A 19,070-nucleotide genomic window follows, 5' to 3' on the forward strand; every position below is an offset into this window, starting at 1 on the left:
ATCAGATATGATTTGCATATATTTTCTCCCATTCTGTAGATTGCCTTTTCACTCTGTTGCTTCTGTCCTTTGATATGTAAAAGTTAACTTTGATGTAGTCTCATTTGTTTTTTTTGTTGTTGTTGTTTATACCTTCTTATCACATCCAATAAGTCATTGTCAAATCCAGTATCTTGATGCTTTTCCGTATTGTTTTCTTCTAGGAATTTTACAGTTTTGGGTCTTACATTTAGGTCTTTAATTCATTTCAGGTTTTTTTTGTTTGCTTTTTGTTTTTTAATTTTATTATTTTTTTGGCCACACCTTGTGGCATGTGGGATCTTAGTTCCCCAGCCAGGGATCGAACTTGCACCCCCTGCAGTGGAAGCACAGAGTCTTAACCACTGGACCACCAGGGAAGGCCCGGTTTGTTTTTTTATATGGTGTAAGATAAGGGTCCAGCTTCATTCTCCTGCATGTGGATATCCAGTTTTCCCAGCACCATTTGTTGAAAAGACTATCATTTTCCTATTGAGTGGTCTTGGCACCTCGTTGAAGATTATTTGACCATATGGTGAGGGTTTATTTCTGAGTTTTTTCTATTCTGTTGCATCGCCTACATGCCTATCTGTGTGCCAGTTTTGATTAGCTTTGTAGTATATTTGAAGTGAGGAAGTGTGAGACCTCCAACTTTGTTCTTTTTCAAAATTGTTTTGGCTGTTTGGGGTCCCTTAAGATTCCATATGAATTTTAGGATAAATTTTTCTATCTCTACAAAATAGCCATTGCAGTTTTGTTGGGATTACATAGAATCTGTAGATTGCTTTGGGTAGTTGGACATCTTAACAGTATTAAGTCTTCCAGTCCATGAACATGGGGATCTTTCCATTTACTTGTGTCTTCTTTAATTTCTTTCAGCAATGTTTTGTAGGTTTTAGTGTACGAGTCTTTCACTCTCTTGGTTAGGTGTATTCCTAAGTACTTTATTCTTCTTGTTGCTATTATAAATGGAATTGTTTTCTGAATTTCCTTTTCAGATTGTTCATTGTTAGTGAATAGAAATGCAACTTATTTTTGTGTTTTGATTTTTATATCCTACAACTTTGCTAAATTCATTTATTAGTTCTAATAGTTTTTTGTTTTTTGGGTAGAATCTTTAGGGTTTTCTACCTATAAGATTATGCCATCTGCAATCAGATGATTTTATTTCTTCCTTTCCAGTTTGGATGCCTTTTATTTCTTGCCCAATCGATCTTGCTGAATAAATTTTAAGAGAAAATATAAATTGTATTTTTAAAAAGGAATAGATGATGCAGATTCATGTAGGCCATGATGGTAATTTTGGAATTTACCCTTTGAAGTCAAAGGGACACCGCTTGGGGGTTTTAACTAGGGGAAGATAGTCCAGCGTGTGCTTTAGGAAAAAGAAAAGGCACCCTGCATCCTAGTGGAGATGTGATGGAAAGAGTAAGAGTGGCTGCAGAAGACTAGTAGAGTGCAACAAAGTGGTCTGATAGATAAATGATTTGGGCTGGGAGGTGGGGGTGAGTGAGTGGTTGGCGTAGGGATTGAGAAAAATGAATAGAATTGAGTACTTAGGAGTTAGAAGTGACAGGATTATATGGTGGATTGTAGGTTAGGATGAGGAAGAGGCAGAAGAGAAGAACTTTAATGCCAACTCTTAGTTCTGGGCTGAGGTACCACATACTGTGGTATAGAGATGTTTGTATGCAGAGTTTGAGATGCTTGTGAAACAGCTACCCAGAGATACTGCAAGGGGAATTGTGAGCAAATCTAAGTGTGGAGATATACACCCAGTAAACAGGTTGACTCCACTTTGGGGGGGAATCCAGGACCTAGTCCTGAGTTTTGGTGCATGGTACATGATCAGTTAATATTTGGGTAAAGATTTATCGCAAATATTCAACTTACATATTGTAATATATTTAAAATTATCTTCCATGTTTTTCTTTTTTACTATTATGTAAGTAGCATTTTATGGGAAGAAGGCCATTATTACTTTCTTAATTGAACTGGCTGAATATTATTCATTTACATTGCCATTTTATGTCATCCAGCTCTCGATAGGCTTGAATGTAGTAAACCTGCTTTTTTCCCCCAAGTACATAAATACAGACAAAATAGACAAAAAGGCTACACAAGTAAAATTCAAGGTATTTTTTCATTTTCTGGGATGGGGATGGGTAAAGCAGGGTAGGGAGTGAAATTTGATGTGACTAGGTAGTCAAGGATAAAGATAACAAAACTTTTTTCATAAGTCTGGTAGTCTTTGATGTGCTATTATAACTGTAAGGAAAACATGTCCTGGAGTAGAGAGAAATAGAGAAAGATACAGAGGAATTGGGACAAGGAAAGTGTAAAAGAAAAATGGAGAAAAGTGAGGGGAGTGAGTTTCCCTCCCCTGAGGGGGAAGTTCTGAATTGAGTATTGTTGAATGTAATCTAATTTTGATCTGTTTGAAACATGAGCTTCAGGATACATTATTATTTTCCTTTAAAAGCTAATGCTACTTCACAGCTCTTTACTGCTATGTAGTGCTGTTCTGATAACTAGTAAACACACTAGTTAAATAAAAATTTTTATTTTTTTCTCATCACACCACTGTGTTAAGGTGGAAGTTGCAAGACCCCATTATTCTGGTCCTGGTTCTGTCATTAACTGGCTTTATGACCCTAGAAAGTCACTTGCCTTCTGTGAGCCTCAGTTTACTCATCTGCCAAATGATGGAGCTGGACAAAATGATCTATAAAGTTCCTTCTGCTCTAATATTCTGTATTTCTTTGAAATCAATTTTGCCCTAAGTGTGGCAAAGGTTTCCCATTGTTTAAAAACACACACACATAAGTATGTTTTGGAATGTATAATAATAGCATATATTCTGCTATACTTGTTAGTACAGAAATTATTTTGTGTAATTGTCGTTCTAACTATACATGCTGCTCTTTGAGATTTTAGGTACTATTTGAAATTCCTCCTATTAAGATTGTCATTAGTTTTGTTAAAAAAACTTGCCACCTTTAAATAATGTCTTTGCCATGATCTTCAGAGTTTGTTGATTGTGAATTTTTGTGGGAGTATTTGAAATAATTCCCAGACTTTTTATTGCTAGAGTTTCCTGGAAACTCAAGCTGTATTTTAAAGTCTGTGACTTATAGCTGGAATAACTTTATTTTAACTCTCTTGCCTTAAATTTGTCATTGAAAATCTTTACAGATTTTACTTTGGCTATTGAACTAAACTGTGAAAAGATATTTGCCATATAACTGTCTTAACCAGGATCGTGTCATATTAAAAAAAGAAAAGTAATGCCCTGTATATGTCAGACAGATCATTAGAGGCACCAGAGGGTTATGCAGATAGTGTTATTTATCTGTGTTCAGTCTTTATACTTTTTGGTTTAGTTTAATATGTAAAGAATAGAGAGTAGTAGATACAAAGGTCTAGACTTCAAGAAAAGGATGAAATTTGTGATCCTGTGTTAAATTGCTTACATGCTCATGGTTTTAATACTGAGGAGCCATAATCATACTATTTTATAGAAGAGTATTTTCATAGTGGAGTACAGTTAGATCTAAAAAATAAAGGTACTAGAGGGTAGGAAAGGATATTTAAAGAAGAGAAAAACATCTCTTATTTTCCATCTTCTAACCCAAAACTTACTCACTAGACATGTCTTCCAGTCTGTTCACAAGTGAGAAATTGTGTATTTTATAGTGTTTATAGGGCATTTAAAATTTTATTACTGAAAGCCTTCCAAAGGTTTCCAGCTAGCCATCACCAAGTAAATTTTTAAACACGATTTTCATCCTGGTAAAGAAAACTTAGGGAAAAGTTTAAATTTGCATTTGTTAAAATTTAAAATCTCCTTCACCAAAAAAAGAAAGTTAAATTTTTATTTGTAGTTGATCAAACAAGCACTAGGAAATTTAAGATTTCAACAGAACAGAAATTTATTATGCATTAGTGGGTCTTAAGCAAGTGTTGAGGTTTGTTGATTGGTATTTTAAAAACCCACAGAACTTTCAGCAGACTACCCCCACCCCCTTATTTATTCTTCCGTAGATACTTAAATTTGTTCTACAACACTCATTAAGGCAAGGTAGACTTCACCTTTGTAAAATGAAAAATACATTAACAGTATTGAACACAATATTAGCTGAATTTCATCTTCTTGAATATCCAAACATCCTTTTGTGGTTTCCCATGTAAGTGTGTAATGTCCTAACTGCAAATTTCTAGAAATGCTAACGCCTGGTATTCAAGAATAAATGCTGTGGGGAAAAGAATTTAGTATTATTTTAAAAACAATGAGTTTCAGAATTCAATGTAAAATTATTTTTATAATCAGGAATTTAACTCACCTCATTGTAAATGGTACTTTCAGGGGCAAAAATATTTAATGCAGCTCTAAAAAGTTAGCAGCGTAACTCCTTCTGCTTATAAGGTCAAGTATTTTGTGATAGCCTGAGAGTAATAGGAAACTGCAACAACAACAAAAAAGAGTTTTCGTTTCTGTGCTTTAAAAAAATATTCCTTGTAAGTATTTGTATTGCAAATGAACTGTTACCAAATGTTAATAATCTATTATGTCTTGTTTTTTAAAGTGAATGAATTTTTAGCTTTTGAGGGTCCCATCTTGTTGGATATGAGAATTAAACATCTAATCAAAACAGATCAGTTAAGTCAAGCAACTGCTCTAGCAAAGCTGTGTTCTGACCATCCAGAGATTGGTACAAAAGGTAGTTTTAAGCAAACTTACCTTGTCTGTCTTTGTACGTCATCACCAAATGAAAAGTTAATCGAAGAGGTGAGTATGTTTTCTTTTGTTAGTAATTATTTTTTAAAGTGAAGAAAATAATTTTTAATTAGATTAGAATGTCTTTGACTTCCATTTCTCTTAGTGAAGAGCCATTGTTGTCAGTCTTAGATCTGGGGTGTGCTCTTAGATAGTGATTCTAAGCAGCTTTCAGAGTTATACGTAAACATTTCACCTGGCTTCTATTTTAAATAATTTGGCTCTTTCAACTTCTTTGGCTAAATTATGGGAAAGATGGCGGTAGCTTAATTTAGTTAGGATGTTTATATTTGTTAGTGTTTGGGCCTTAATTTCAGTTTTACCTGACTTCAAGATACTTGCAGATTTTTTTCTAACTGGCTAATTTAAGTAACTTTAAAAATTTATATGACTTCCTGCTAGGAATACTTTCTCTCTCTCTCTCTTTCTCTCTCTATATATCTGTCTCTCTTTATCTATCTATATATGTAAATATTTTATTTGCATATTTAATGTAAAACTTTTTCTTTGTAAGACAGGTGATTCTGTTTTTTTTTTTTTACTTCTAGTTGGCATAAAGCATAGTATTCATGTATTTGTGTATTTTATACTACAGAATTCAAAAAGTAGAATCATGATCCAAATGGGAATTTTGCAATTGGAGGACTCATAATTCCAAAATGAAGTTGGAGACAGGGTAGGAGAATTGAAAGTTGTTGATCAAAAAGCAGGGAATATGTATATAAAGAGTACAGATAAAACCATAATACATTGGACAGTGTTGTGTGAACATTTAATGTATATGTGTCTTACATCTCTAATATACATATCTTTCGACTCCAGAGCGATAGAGAATGGAGAACAAAGGGATTGTGGGACAGATTTTAGGATATACAAAGAGAGAAGCTGAGATAAACAACAGAGAAGACAGTTAACAGAGCATGCATGATCCCCTGAGTAGTCAGAGAGAGATTGTAATCAGAGTCCAGAAGAAGGATAACCTCGGACAGAAAGCTAAATGCCTACATGAGGTTAGAGGCTGTAATTATAATGGTGATTGACTTTTCTTGAGAATAGAAAATAAAGAGGAAGATGATAGCCTTGGACTGAGATTACAAATAAGCCTGTTGTGTATGTTGAGGATAATGAGGATACTGGGAGAGTGATGCCAGGTAATTTCTAGGCCGGGTGGAGTAGAGCCAAGGGCTCTAGCTTAGGGGAGATATCATTAGTTTAGACCTTAGCTGTTATTTTGTTTAATAATTTCTCTTTTGTCTCAGGGAATGGCTTTTTAATCGCTGTATAACAGGAGCTAAATAGAAGATAGAAAATTTCTTATTAGTTCAGGATAACTTTGTAGACAAGTTCATTGGCAGCTGTATCAAGTTTCTTGGGATAACAGCCTTTGAAATGTGTGTAACATTGTTTTTTAGTCTTTAAATAAATTAGTTATTGTGATGCTGCATTTTAGATATTTTTCAGCTCCACTAAAGTTTTCATTATCAGTTCAGTCCCAGCCCTTAAGTCAATCTGTCCATCCGTCCATCCTTCCTTCAGCAGATTTTATTAAGAGATGTGTGCTGTCTAAACACTGAGGGGATTTAAAAGCAAGGCATAGGTCCTACCCTAAAGAAGCATACCTTCTAGTAGGAATCTATCTAAAGACAGGGTGGTTAGGTTAACTTTGAAAGTCCTGTTTGAAGTTGAAGACTATGAATTTGTAATCTCCAGGAAAAATCTCTATTTCTAGCTGTCTTGAATAATCAAAAAATCTTGCAATACTGAACCTAAATTCCCTTTTGGTCTAATTATCCAGAGTTAAGTACCAGCAGCCCAGCCTACTCTGGGAGAGCCTCAGAAAAATTCTCTCTGAAGACCCTGGGTATCTCTGATGTCATACGAAATTATTTTTTCCTTCTCTTGTTAAGCAGGTGGAATTAAGATATTTCATGTTCTTTAAGCAGAGTTCGCTCAAGTCTCTTTCCCACCCCAGGAACAAAACTAGATCACATAGTGTAGAACGGGATGGGATATGTGTAAGTCTACACATTCCTTGTTAAAAATCCCTTTTTGCTTAGAGATTGTTTGATTACTCTTTTATGTTTCTATTGCAAACATATAGAAACTGGTTCTTCATTGTTCCAAGTGGAGTAAGTTATTATTTCTGCCCCAAGGAAAGGTAATCACTTTGGAACAATTGCCCAGACATTGCCCCCTTCAGAAGAGGTATGCTACATGACCCGCTTCAAACATTCACTTTACCTGTCTGGTTCTTGTAAACATTTGAGATCTTTACCCATTCCTTAGAGTAGGCAGGAATAGATATTGGAAAGAGTCAGCCATGGTCTGGATCTATAGTCCTTTTGAGGAAATCCTTGTCCAAGTGAGCCAGTAGACAAGGGATTGACTATTTCTCAGGACGCTTTCAGTGTGATAGAGGTAGCAGAGGAATGGGACTGAGATGAATGTTTATCTGGCTTCTCTAGAAGGGACTTTGGCCTGAATTCTTGGTGTAGGTGTAAAAATGAAGTTAGCGTTTATTTTATATCCAGTATTTACTGGTTTTGTCGTCAAAATAAACATAGATGTTAAAAAAGTAAAATCTACCTTGTATCTCTCTAACCATTATTTCCACATTTAATACTCCGCTGACTAATCACTAAGTGTGAAATTTGATATTTCTGATATTTTTACATACACACACACACACTTTAAACATACTTACACATACCCTGGCTGCTGGTCACTTTTCCTCCTCTTAGTTTGGACATCTTTCCATATCATTTCTTTTTTTTTTTTGCAGTACGTGGGCTTCTCACTGTTGTGGCGTCTCTCATTGCGGAGCACAGGCTCCGGACGCGCAGGCTCAGCGGCCATGGCTCACGGGCCCAGCCGCTCCGTGGCATGTGGGATCCTCCCGGACCGGGGCACAAACCCGTTTTCCCCTGCATCAGCAGGTGGACTCTCAACCACTGTGCCACCAGGGAAGCCCCTCCATATTATTTCTTAAAGATCAACCTCATTCTTTCTCATGGCTGCATAATTCCGTAGTATAGATTTATAATAATATCTTAGCCAAACTAGGGGACATTTAAATTGTTGCCTTGTCCATACATCCTTTCATTTTTCTTGGGGGTATACTGGTAGGGTAAATTTCTGTAAGTGGAATTGTTGGATCAAAGAACCTACACATCTTAAATTAATAAATAGGGCCATACTACCATCCAAAAAAAGATTATACCAGTGTATACTCCCATAAACAGTATATGAAGTTTTTTTCTTTCCTAACACTATAGATTATTCGTCTTTTAAATCTAGCCTAAGATTTTTTTTTTTTTTTTTTTGCCGTACGCGGGCCTCTCACTGTTGTGGCCTCTCCCGTTGCACAGCACAGGCTCCGGACGCACAGGGTCAGCGGCCATGGCTCACGGGCCCAGCTGCTCCGCGGCATGTGGAATCTTCCCAGACCGGGGCATGAACCCGTGTCCCCTGCATCGGCAGGCGGACTCTCAACCACGGCGCCACCAGAGAAGCCCCTAGCCTAAGATTTTGCTACCCTGAGAGTATAAAACAAAAACAAACAGTAGCTAATTATTTTAATGTGACAGGTTTACCATTTAAGTCCCTTTCTAGATGGAAAGCAATTTCATTTTGATAAGCAAGACTATTCCTAAAATATGTTAAAGCCAATACATTTTAAAAGTATACTTGGTAAATGTATGTAAAATATTGATGAAGTGTTGTATATTTTTTGAATATCTTACAGAAGGAACCATATTAAAACATGGAAGTCATTATTCACATTTTTGAAATGATTTTTATGCTTTACAAAGGGATTTAGCATAGTGTATCTTTAACAAACAGATCATTTTAATTGGCTTTAAAATTTTTATGCATATTTCTAAATTTTCTGGTATTAGATTTTTACTCATTTTTCAGAGCAATACAAAATAGCTATCTGTAATGTATAAATAGTTCTTATATAGGTAATATATTGGTAATCCTTACTTTATGCTGCCTTGGATTATAAAAAATAATTCTTGCTCATTGATGGCTAAATTTGACCTGTATTTCACTTGCACAATTTTAATTAAGCCATTTATTAGTTTAGGTTTCATTTTCTCTTTAGTGTCCTATTTTTTTCAAGTGGGCCACCTAGTGGCAAATCGGGAATGAAGGCTATCAAATAGCACATAGTAAAATTGTTTCCTTAGTATACCTATAAAAAGTGAGGTTTTCTGTATTATTGAATATAGCAGATGTTTCAGTTGGTATGTTGTATATATGTGGATAAATTTATAGAGGCTACCTTACATAGATACAAATATATATAAATATATTTTTATTTCTGTATTTTTAATTCTTAAGTATAAACTAATGTAGGTAATATCATTGGGAAAATAAATTTCTTTCCTTACATATAATGTACACATTTTGCATTATATGAGAATGGCTTAGGTTTTAGAAGGACAACAAAAAAATATTTGATTCAAAATAAATCATATTTTCAGGATGTAAGAATTTTTGTTAAACCTGAACATGTAGAATCAATATTTAGTAAGAAAGACCCTCAGTATGCTTGTGCATGTAGAATTCTAGAAAGAGCACAGACTTTGAAGCGAGACCTGGGTTGAAATCTTGACTCTGCTAATTAAGCAGGTAACTTTGAGCAAGTAACTTAACCTCTCTGAGCCTTATCTCTATAAAGAAATAGTATTTACCAGGCAAGCTATCATGTTGATTAACAATGCTATTTCTGAAGAAGCTGGCACAAATAAATGAATAATAATAGTAGCTGCTGTTTACTGTGTTTATTGACATCTTATGTATAAAATGTTAATGATACCTACCTAGTAGAAAAGTTATGATTAAATAATAATTACATATATAAAATGTCTAACAATGCATTTAACTTATTGTAGATATTTGAAAATGTTAATTGTATAAATATATATTTTTCAGCCCTTTTTGTGTTTGTTTACATAGGGTCACTTAGAGATAAAGATTTGTAAGAAAGAGGCAGACAGGAGTAGTAGAAAGAGTACTGTGCCAGGGAGTTCCAGGACTTAGGTTTCAGTCATAACTCTGACACTAACTTCATACTTCCTTTAAGAAATCATTGTTGTTAAACACATAGACTTGGAGTTGGGTCTTTTCTTATCCTAGCGTTTTCTAGCTCAGTGTAATGTATAAAATGGAACCTCTGAATCTATCCCCATGCAATCGTTATCCTCATTACCAAAGATCAACCTCAAGATTACCCTCATTCCCATTCAGACACTTGTTTAATCCTAAACATGTTACATTTTACACATACACACACTTTTCCCGTACTCAAAAAGTAATGAGACATAGAAGGTCAACAAGGAGGTGTATAGTTACCTCTGTGGTACATGGGTGCTAGTGGTCTGTATTAATCTTCAGTTATTTTTGCCATTTGTCAGTTGTACCATGTTGGAATTAATCTTTCTAATTCTGTGGAACACCAGTGATTTGTGACTGTATGCTGTTTGTCAAATCCTTATCTTACAGCAAATACTTGTAGAGATCATAGGTAAATTCTGTTTTATGTAGTAAATCATTGTAATGAGGTTATAATTTTAAAAAAATAAGCATTAGATGTAAGTGCATAATTAAATGAAGCAAGTTGCCTTCATCTAGGTTATACTTATGCATGCATGACTGTTGACAAGCTTTGAGATGGAATGAATTTATATGAAAAGAAAAATAATGGAGATGTATAGAAAACTGAGGTGAGCTTCATTTAAAAGTGGTATAGCTACATAAAATGTTTCATACTATACTTTTTTTCCCTCCAATAAATAGACACTTTGTTTTTCTAGTCTATATCCAGTAGACATTTCTGTCTTTTTGCTGATTCTAATGCTTTTTAAATTACTGGATAAATGGGAAGAAATACAAGTAGCAGCTTTTCTTTTTCAGTATTATAGACCTGATTTAATGGGTAGAGGTTGCTTATAATTAGCATTAGTTATTTACATGTAAATGAATGCTTATAAAGGTCTTGAAAATCGTTGGTTCTCTGACTTGAAGGAAGATTATTTCTTTAAACTGCAGGCTAGTCATGACAAACTGTGAATTGATAGTGTATGAGTTAATGAGGTTTTACTGATGAAAATGATCTGTAAATATCTAATAAAAATTATAAAGTATATTACTGTATATTCTAACATAAAACCATTTTATGGCATATTTCTATATCCTTTCCCTGCAGATTTCAGAAGTTGATTGCAAAGATGCCCTAGAAATGATCTGTAACTTAGAATCTGAGGGTGATGAAAAAAATGCTCTTGTCTTATGTACTGCATTTTTATCACGTCAGCTTCAACAAGGAGATATGTACTGTGCTTGGTGAGTTGATTTTATTTTGAAAGGAGAAGTTTGTCCAATAAGATTACAGGATAGGTTGTGCAGATAGCTTAAGAACATATTTTTTAAAATCTTTTTAGTGTTACAAAAACAAAAAGCTTATTTTCAGATATTATATGCTGTGCAAACTGATTATCAAGTAGTTCATATTATAACTTTAAAAACTTTATATTAAGGACCACACACTCCTTAGTATACCAGCAATGATCATATAATGATCAATTATGATCAATTTTTAAATGTTGGAAGATGAAAGAAGGGCTTGTGTCTAATGCCACAATAAAAATTTTTTCAGATATGTAATCAACCTCTGATTTAATGTGTATATTTTTGCTCTGCATATTGCAGACTTTTTTACTACATAACTAGCTGCTAGTGATTTATGTATAGAAATATAGTTCATTTCTGTGAGGTATCATTCTACTTCACTAACTTCATGGTACATTTCCTGGTGGGCAAACCTGTTATATATAATCCTTTGGGAGGATACAGCTAACAGAGATGATGACTTCAGTTAACTCAAAAAACTTAAGATCAACTGTCTTAAGTTAGTGTTAGCTAAAACTGACAATTTATCTGGTCAGTCGACAGCATTATTAGTCTTCAGTGTTGTGTTGGTATTGTGGAAAAACAAAAGAAAATTTAGTTTACAACGTTCTGATATTTAAGGATATTTACCAAGTGACACACGTCATGTAAGTGAATATAGAACAGGCAAGCTAAATAAATGGTTGTATAATCAAAAAGACTAAAGTTTATAATGATAAAGGTTTTTCTGAACAGTTGAGCTCAGTTATGAAGGAAAAATTCTATATGCAATACAGAGAAGATTGATATAAAAGGCTGGTAGAAGGATTCTGAAGGGAGAATAAATAACATGTATTTATTGAGGACAAGTAGGTTTTCTATATAACAAATATTAATGATGACTAAGAAATTAATGTGTTATATTGGTTTACAAAAGGCATCAAAGTCTGGGTTTTATATGAAAAGCAAAAGCAGTCTATTAAAAGCCCTTAGTAGAAGGGGGCAAAATAGAAGTTTATGTTCAAGAAACACTGTTTAAGACTAACAGTTGAGAATGGATTGGAGCCTGAACAATGAGGGCGAGTTGGGGGTAGGAAGTGGCCGTACAGGGAATTGAGCTGAGATAGGAAAATCAACTAGAAAGCCAGTAAATAGTCCAGCTGGGAAGTTACGAAGTTTTCCTGTGGATGTGGGGTGGGGTGAGAGAAATGTTGAAGATAACAGTCTTGAGGATAGTAAAAAGCAGAGGCTGATAGATAGGATCAGTGATAATGATGCATTAAATTAGAAGAAGGGTGAACTGGAAAGAATGTTAATCATCTTTTTCATATATTAAGTTTCAGGTTTCAAAAGAGATCAAAGTGGGGAGGTCTTATAAAGAACTAGAGAGGTGAACGTGGTCAAGACTGGAGAGACAGATTTTGCAGTCCTCAATATGAAGGTTAAAATCCAGTAAATGAGCAAGTTATTCAAGTGGATGGTGAAAAGGGCACAGTTGCTAGGAGTGGAATCTGAGGAACTAATAGGAAAGGCCTGTATGGAGGAGAATACTTGAGAGGGGAAGTTGAAGCCAGGAAGAAGATTTTTGTGGAAGTTAACTATGGAGGACAGAAGAGAAATAGGACGATAGGTAAAAGGGAGGAAAATTCATCAGTTCAGTAGGATTACTTTCTAAGAAAATACAGTGTAATTGCATTTGAAATAAATTTCAAAGTTTATTTTTCAAAGTTTCTTTTATTTTTTCACTGCTGTGGCACAGATTAGTTATTTTCTTCTGGGTTCTGTGTCATCATTGATTCTTAACATTATCTAATAATTTAAGTTAGAAGATAAAAATTAAATGCTTTTTAAAAATCATTATGCCATTGAAGCTTTTTATATATACACACACATTTTGCACTTTCTTATTACTTTAAAGTTCAGATGTGGCCCAAAGTTACCATTTATATAACTTGTTTAAATGTCAGATGCTTTCCTAGTAAAAGGTAGTGAGTGCTTCTCTGAGATTCAGAAATCTTAATCAGTAAAATGATGTCATATCTTGATTTTTATTTAATAAGTCTTTAGAAATTGAGATTTTTTTTCTTTTAAACCTCATTCCACATACAGAATTGGAATCTATAACCAGTTTTAATTTCACATGTAGTTACGAGCCTGACATGTTCATGATTTTACATGATAGCTCCAGCTTACTTTTTTACTTTTTTTTTTTAAGGGAACTCACTCTCTTTTGGAGTAAATTACAGCAAAGAGTAGAACCATCTATACAAGTGTACCTAGAAAGATGTCGTCAACTTTCTTTGTTAACCAAGACGGTATATCACATTTTCTTCCTGATTAAAGTTATTAATTCAGAGGTAAGAATGATCAAGGTATCTTATCTTAATTTCAAATATATAAATTACCTTTAATAAAATACTTTATTATTTTGGCACCTCTTCCAGTGATTTTTGTTTATTTCATTTAGTGCTTTGAACATTGATTTTCTTATTAGTCCTTGATGATACTTGATACAGAGAAACTTAAAAATGCAAATGAGAGCCAGGGGCTTGCTCTTAGCCTGGAGAAAAGCAATATACATAATACTTACATTTTATCATTCCACAATTTTTACTGCTAGGTGTTATACTATTTTGATAATTGGCTCTATAGAAATTTAGAAAGTGTAAAGAGAAATATAGAGATAGCTTCCTTTGCTAGCAGTCTGGCAGATTACGGTATCTAAAAATCCTTCTTCTACAAAAGACCCAAAAATACTTGATAAAATAAAACAAATATTGTTCTTAATGTGTAGCAGCTGAGATTGCAAGAATATTGGGGAAATCCCTACGCTCAAAAAGAAGAGAAACCTAAAAACTGAAGTAGAAATTTGAGCTGATGCTAGGGTTCTCCTACCCTGGTGAGGATTGGGGTATGTTACTAAGGGGTTTGAGTTTTTATATCCACACAGGGATAAGACAAGAGATGGGATCTTGGGCCCTTTCAAGTTGGGGATTTAGAACTGAGTTCTGTGTTCCCCTCCTTCCCTCCACCAACTTTTGAAGTACTATGATTTCATTGAAAAGTGGACTAGAAAAATATTATCCTGTGTAACACAGGTGATGATAGGGAACCATGTGCATGTCCGACTGGACTGTGGGTCAGAGGAGGGAAATGTTTTCCCTAATAAATTGTAACCATAGGTCTGCCCTCACACGATTTGGGGTCCACATTTACCCTGCCGTATAACCAGGAATCCCCACACCAGGTGAGTGTCAGGGAGGAAGACCTTTTCCTCTCCCTTTTCTTCTTAGTTATGTTGGCTGGTCTAAGAATTAAACTGACACAGGACAGATTAACAAGAGAAGATCAGGCAAAAGTTTAATAACATGTATACATGGGAGAGACCCAGGAAAACTGAGTAACTCGTCAAAATGGCCGAAACTCTCACCTTAAATACCATCTTCAGCTAAAGACAAGAGGATGTTGGGTGTAGTGGTTTAGGGCTTCAGAGGGGAGGAAGGCAATTCACATGAAGATGGAAAAGCAGTGTTTGGTAAACCAATGGTGTGCTGGGCCATGCAGAGACTATCAGACACGGTGGACTCTGATCTCCAGGCCCTGCAGAGTTTCTCCCCACCACCCCTAGCCCATATTCTTTGCAGAGATCTCTGGTGACAGCTCTATTCCAGGAACAGGCCCTCTGTCTAAACTTTTAGGCAGTAACAAGTAGGGGTGGCGGCGGGTAACAGGAAGAACTTCCTTAGTCTTCTGTTTCTTAAAAGTAATCAGCCTAACATAATCCTCAGGTCAAAGAGACACATTTGGTGGTGACAGATTTTGCTCCCTTACATAAGTAGTATTTAAGAAGGTAAGGATGGAGTCCTGGGCTGGTAATGCCTGGGATCCCTGGCAGAAGCAAATGAAGAACTGCTTTGGAGGGACATACCTTCAGTACAGGATTCTTAGATAAAACCCTTCTTAAGATGGGTTCACCATCAAGATTTACAAAACAGAGAACAGTCTGCCATGAGGGAATTTTAGCAGAGAGAACTAACAGTAGGGTTAAACATACAAGGATAAAAACGATAAATTACATATATTTAAAGATATAAATAAGTTAACCATCAAGCTCTATTAAACATATGAAACAATCTGACATGAATGAATTTCAGTAGACAGAAAGAATGATAGAATTATTTGCCTAATACTTTAAATAATACAGTTATCGGATAAATTATAAAATACATATATTTAAAGATATAAAATAAGGGATTGAAGTATGAGAAAGAGAGGTCCTATAAAAATGATCAAGCAGATTTTAAAAAGAGTCAGAAGAACTTTTAGAAATACAAAAACAGTCGTAGAAATGAAAACACTTAATAGATGGATTAAACAGTAGATTAGACACAATTCAAAAGGGAAGCGATGAGCAGAGATTGCGTAAGTGTTTCCATTTATCTATTAGCAAAAATCAGAATCCAACTTTTACAAAATTAATTTTTCTTATAGTAACCCTTGTAGGATGCACTTGATTTCCCCTTTAAATGTACACGGAAGTCACTTTCCAAAGTTGCTAGCACTGCATGGAATGGTATGCCAGACAGGTCTTAGGAATTCTTGAAAACCGGGATGTAATATGATAAGTATTTTTAATTAATGTATAATTTTGTTTTTGAAAGTAGAAACCAAAAGACATTCTTATTCTTTTCAAAAAATATCGTTTAAGATCTATAGCTGGTCAGTAAGTCTTATATGTATCTTTGCTATTCTTCTCCTGAAATAATTCTCTTCATTTTCAGGAGTAAAGAACAGGAATGAGTCCTTCTGCTTTCCAGTTTTTATCAACCTTAACTCATCCTGCTTTTTCATTTTATTTGTCGTAGTGCTGCAGTTAAAAAATAAACTTAACAATAAGTTTCTGTGTAATTTTAAAATATAGGTTGTGCCACTACTTTATATCTAACTTAAAGAGCAGCATGGCAAAGTAGATGGAACTTGAAACTAGAAGCCAGGCAAACTGGGTATAAATCTTGACTTGTTGTTGACCACCTGGTAACCTTAACCACTTTGGATTTCATTTCTTAATCTGTGGAATTGAGGAGGTTAGGTAACAGGGACTCTCCTCCCTCAACCTCACATCCTGCTCACAAGGAGACCTTGTTGGGGAGGGAGGAGAAATCTTGGACAAGAGCTACACTGTCCATTATGGTAGCCATCAGACACTTATGGCTAGTTAATCTAAGTAAAATATAAAATTCCGTTCTTCAGTTACAGTAGCCACATTATAGGTGCTCAGTAGCTCCATGTGACTAGTGGCTACCATATTGAACAGCACAGATAAAGAACATGTCCATCACTGCAGACAGTTCTGTTGAGTAGTGCTTTTCTAGAGAGACTTTGGGCTCAGAAGTAAAGCACATAAAAAAGCACTTAAAGTGTGAATAGCTTGGGAAAGTTGTCCAGGGGAGCAGGATAATGTGCAGTGTGGTAATTGCTCTGCCCCAAAATGTTTCCCATTGCATAAAATGTCTCCCTTTGTTTTTATTTTCTGAAATCTGACCAAACAGAGGTTTTATCTTAAAAGTAGAATCATAGATGATTATTGTTTTAGGACTATGAAAGAGACCTTAAAGTTATGTTGTAGTGACTGCGTTCTAGTGTAACTCCTCATTTTTTTACATGATGAAATTTAGCCTCAAGGTTGATGATTTGGGTTAACTGGTGCCCCCCCCTTTTCTCCCCAAAACTCCAGGAGTTGTTGAAAATTATTGCCCAGCTGCTCACATATTACCTAAAATAATTGTTTCCTTCTTAAACTCTATTTGAGATTTGCAAAGGAAATGGAGCAGATAGCTTGGTTCATCATTTTATTTATGCTTTTTCCTAGACCCCTGAAGTCCGAGTGTTGAAAAATATAGCCCTGCCCTTAAGGATCTCATATCTATTGATGGAGACACACTAACAGTTGCAGTGTAATATGGGTCTTTCAAATATAGAGGGATATCAAGACTCCTGAGAGGGAGAGCACATTGCTGAGCATAGTGCCTGGTGTAAAGTAGGTGCTGATTGAATAAAAGAAGAGGGCCCTCTAACCCACTGGTCTGTTTAGACTCTCAAATGGTGATGGCCAAACAAAGCTGGAGAGGGAGAGTGTTCCTAGTAACAGAAAAAGAATGAAAGGTAGTGTAAAGAAAATACTGTTTTCTCCTCTCTTCACTACTCACTGAATACTTCCTGATGACCAAGTATGACCAAGGAGATTTTTTCCATACCAGGCAATCCTCTGATTCTCCGGACCCCAGCTGGGTGTCCTACAATTTAACTCAATTCTGACACTGTTCACCTAGAGATCGCATAGAATCCATAGGTTAAGGGCTCAGTCTTATAAGACTGCCCTCCTCCCCCAACATCAGCTGCCAGTCTTGAATCCAGGGCGTCACCTGTGCTTCTGACCAGCTGGCTATAAATCAGAGGTTTCCACAACTTTCTGGTCAGATTTGATTATTTACTAGAGTGGCTCACAGAACTCAGGAAGACAGTTTACCAGCTAGATTACTGGTGTATTTTGAAAGGATTCAACTCAGGAAAAGCCAGATGGTAGAGATGTACAGGGCAAGGTATGGGGGAGAGAGTGAGCTACTCTCACCCACCTCTACTTGTTCACAAACCCAGAAGCTCCCTGAACCGAGTTCTTTTTTGTTTGTTTGTTTTTGTTTTGTTTTTTGCGGTACGCGGGCCTCTCACTGTTGTGGCCTTTCCCGTTGCGGAGCACAGGCTCCGGATGCGCAGGCTCAGCAGCCATGGATCACGGGCCCAGCTGCTCCGCGGCATGTGGGATCTTCCCGGACTGGGGCACGAACCCACATCCCCTGCATCGTCAGGCGGACTCTCAACCACTGCGCCACCAGGGTAGCCCCTGAACCGAGTTCTTTATGGGATTTATGGAGGCTTCTTTGGCCATTGATAATAGATTCAGCCTCCATCCTCTCTCTCCTCCTTGGAGGGAGGGGAGGGGGACTGAAAGTTTCAACCCTCTGATCACAGGTTGGTTCCCCTGACAGCCCCCAGCCTGTGGTTATCTAGGGGCTTTCAGAAATCATCTCATTAATAAACTCCAGTGTGATCGAAAAGGCCTTATTATAAATAACCAAAAAACACTCATTTCACCTATTTCAAAAGCTGGGAACAAAAGATGCCCCTATAGCTATTATTACTTAGGAAATTACAAAGGTTTTAGGAGCCATGTGGGAACTGAGGGGGGAAGACCAAAATATATATTTCTTAGCAGTATATTACAATATCACAAGTTGTATCAAGACATGAGAGAATGGCGTAGTTGGGGAACTACAGTTCACATTGCCTGGAGTGTAGGCTGTTTGGATAGGGAAAAGATAAAACATGAGGCTAGACCAGATGAGGCATAGGTCAGACTGTGAGGGCCCTTTTGTATTCATTCCATGCTAAGAAGTTTATATTTAATTCTGAAAGACACGGGTGATAACCATTTAAGAATTTTAAAGCAGGGTAAGCCATGATGCTGTGGGTGGATAGGGAAGGGCTGAATGGGATGTTAATGGGGAAGGAATATCAGCATGTAAGCCTTGAGTAGCTTTGGGTCAAGGATACTGGGCAGCCAGAGGAAAGGAATAGAAAAGGGGGACACCAGAGATAAAACCTTGCATTTTTCAGAAGATTGCCTGCTGTGTGCCAGTGCTAGAGAGGGGGGGATGAGTCTCTATTCCTTCTCTGAATGGATCTCACTTAGGTTTCTGCTCCTGTGACTCATAAATTCAAGCTGGTGCTATCAGTACTTTTATTAACTGATATTATTAAGTAGGTTTTTATGGGCTAATTACTTATTTAATCACATTGTACTTATGGGAAATTGTGAATTCAA

General features: G+C 35.9%; 1 protein-coding gene across 3 annotated transcripts in view; it reads left to right on the plus strand.

Annotated features, from left to right (window-relative positions):
• ZNF292 (zinc finger protein 292) overlaps positions 1–19,070 on the plus strand; it is an 87,802-nt gene that overhangs the window by 57,743 nt on the left and 10,989 nt on the right. The window contains exons 5-7 of one of the 3 annotated variants that reach the window (XM_029223464.1): positions 4,605–4,807; positions 11,010–11,146; positions 13,407–13,548. In XM_029223464.1, the coding sequence (XP_029079297.1) occupies positions 4,605–4,807; positions 11,010–11,146; positions 13,407–13,548 (482 nt within the window). Of the gene's footprint in view, positions 1–4,604; positions 4,808–9,737; positions 10,528–11,009; positions 11,147–13,406; positions 13,549–16,991; positions 17,354–19,070 lie in introns of those variants that run through there. The other 2 variants (XM_029223465.1, XM_029223466.1) reach the window with 2 other exon arrangements.

Source organism: Monodon monoceros, unplaced genomic scaffold (genome assembly GCF_005190385.1).
Source record: "Monodon monoceros isolate NGI ecotype Baffin Bay Population unplaced genomic scaffold, NGI_Narwhal_1 Super_Scaffold_15, whole genome shotgun sequence".
Classification (NCBI taxonomy): Eukaryota; Metazoa; Chordata; class Mammalia; order Artiodactyla; family Monodontidae; genus Monodon; species Monodon monoceros.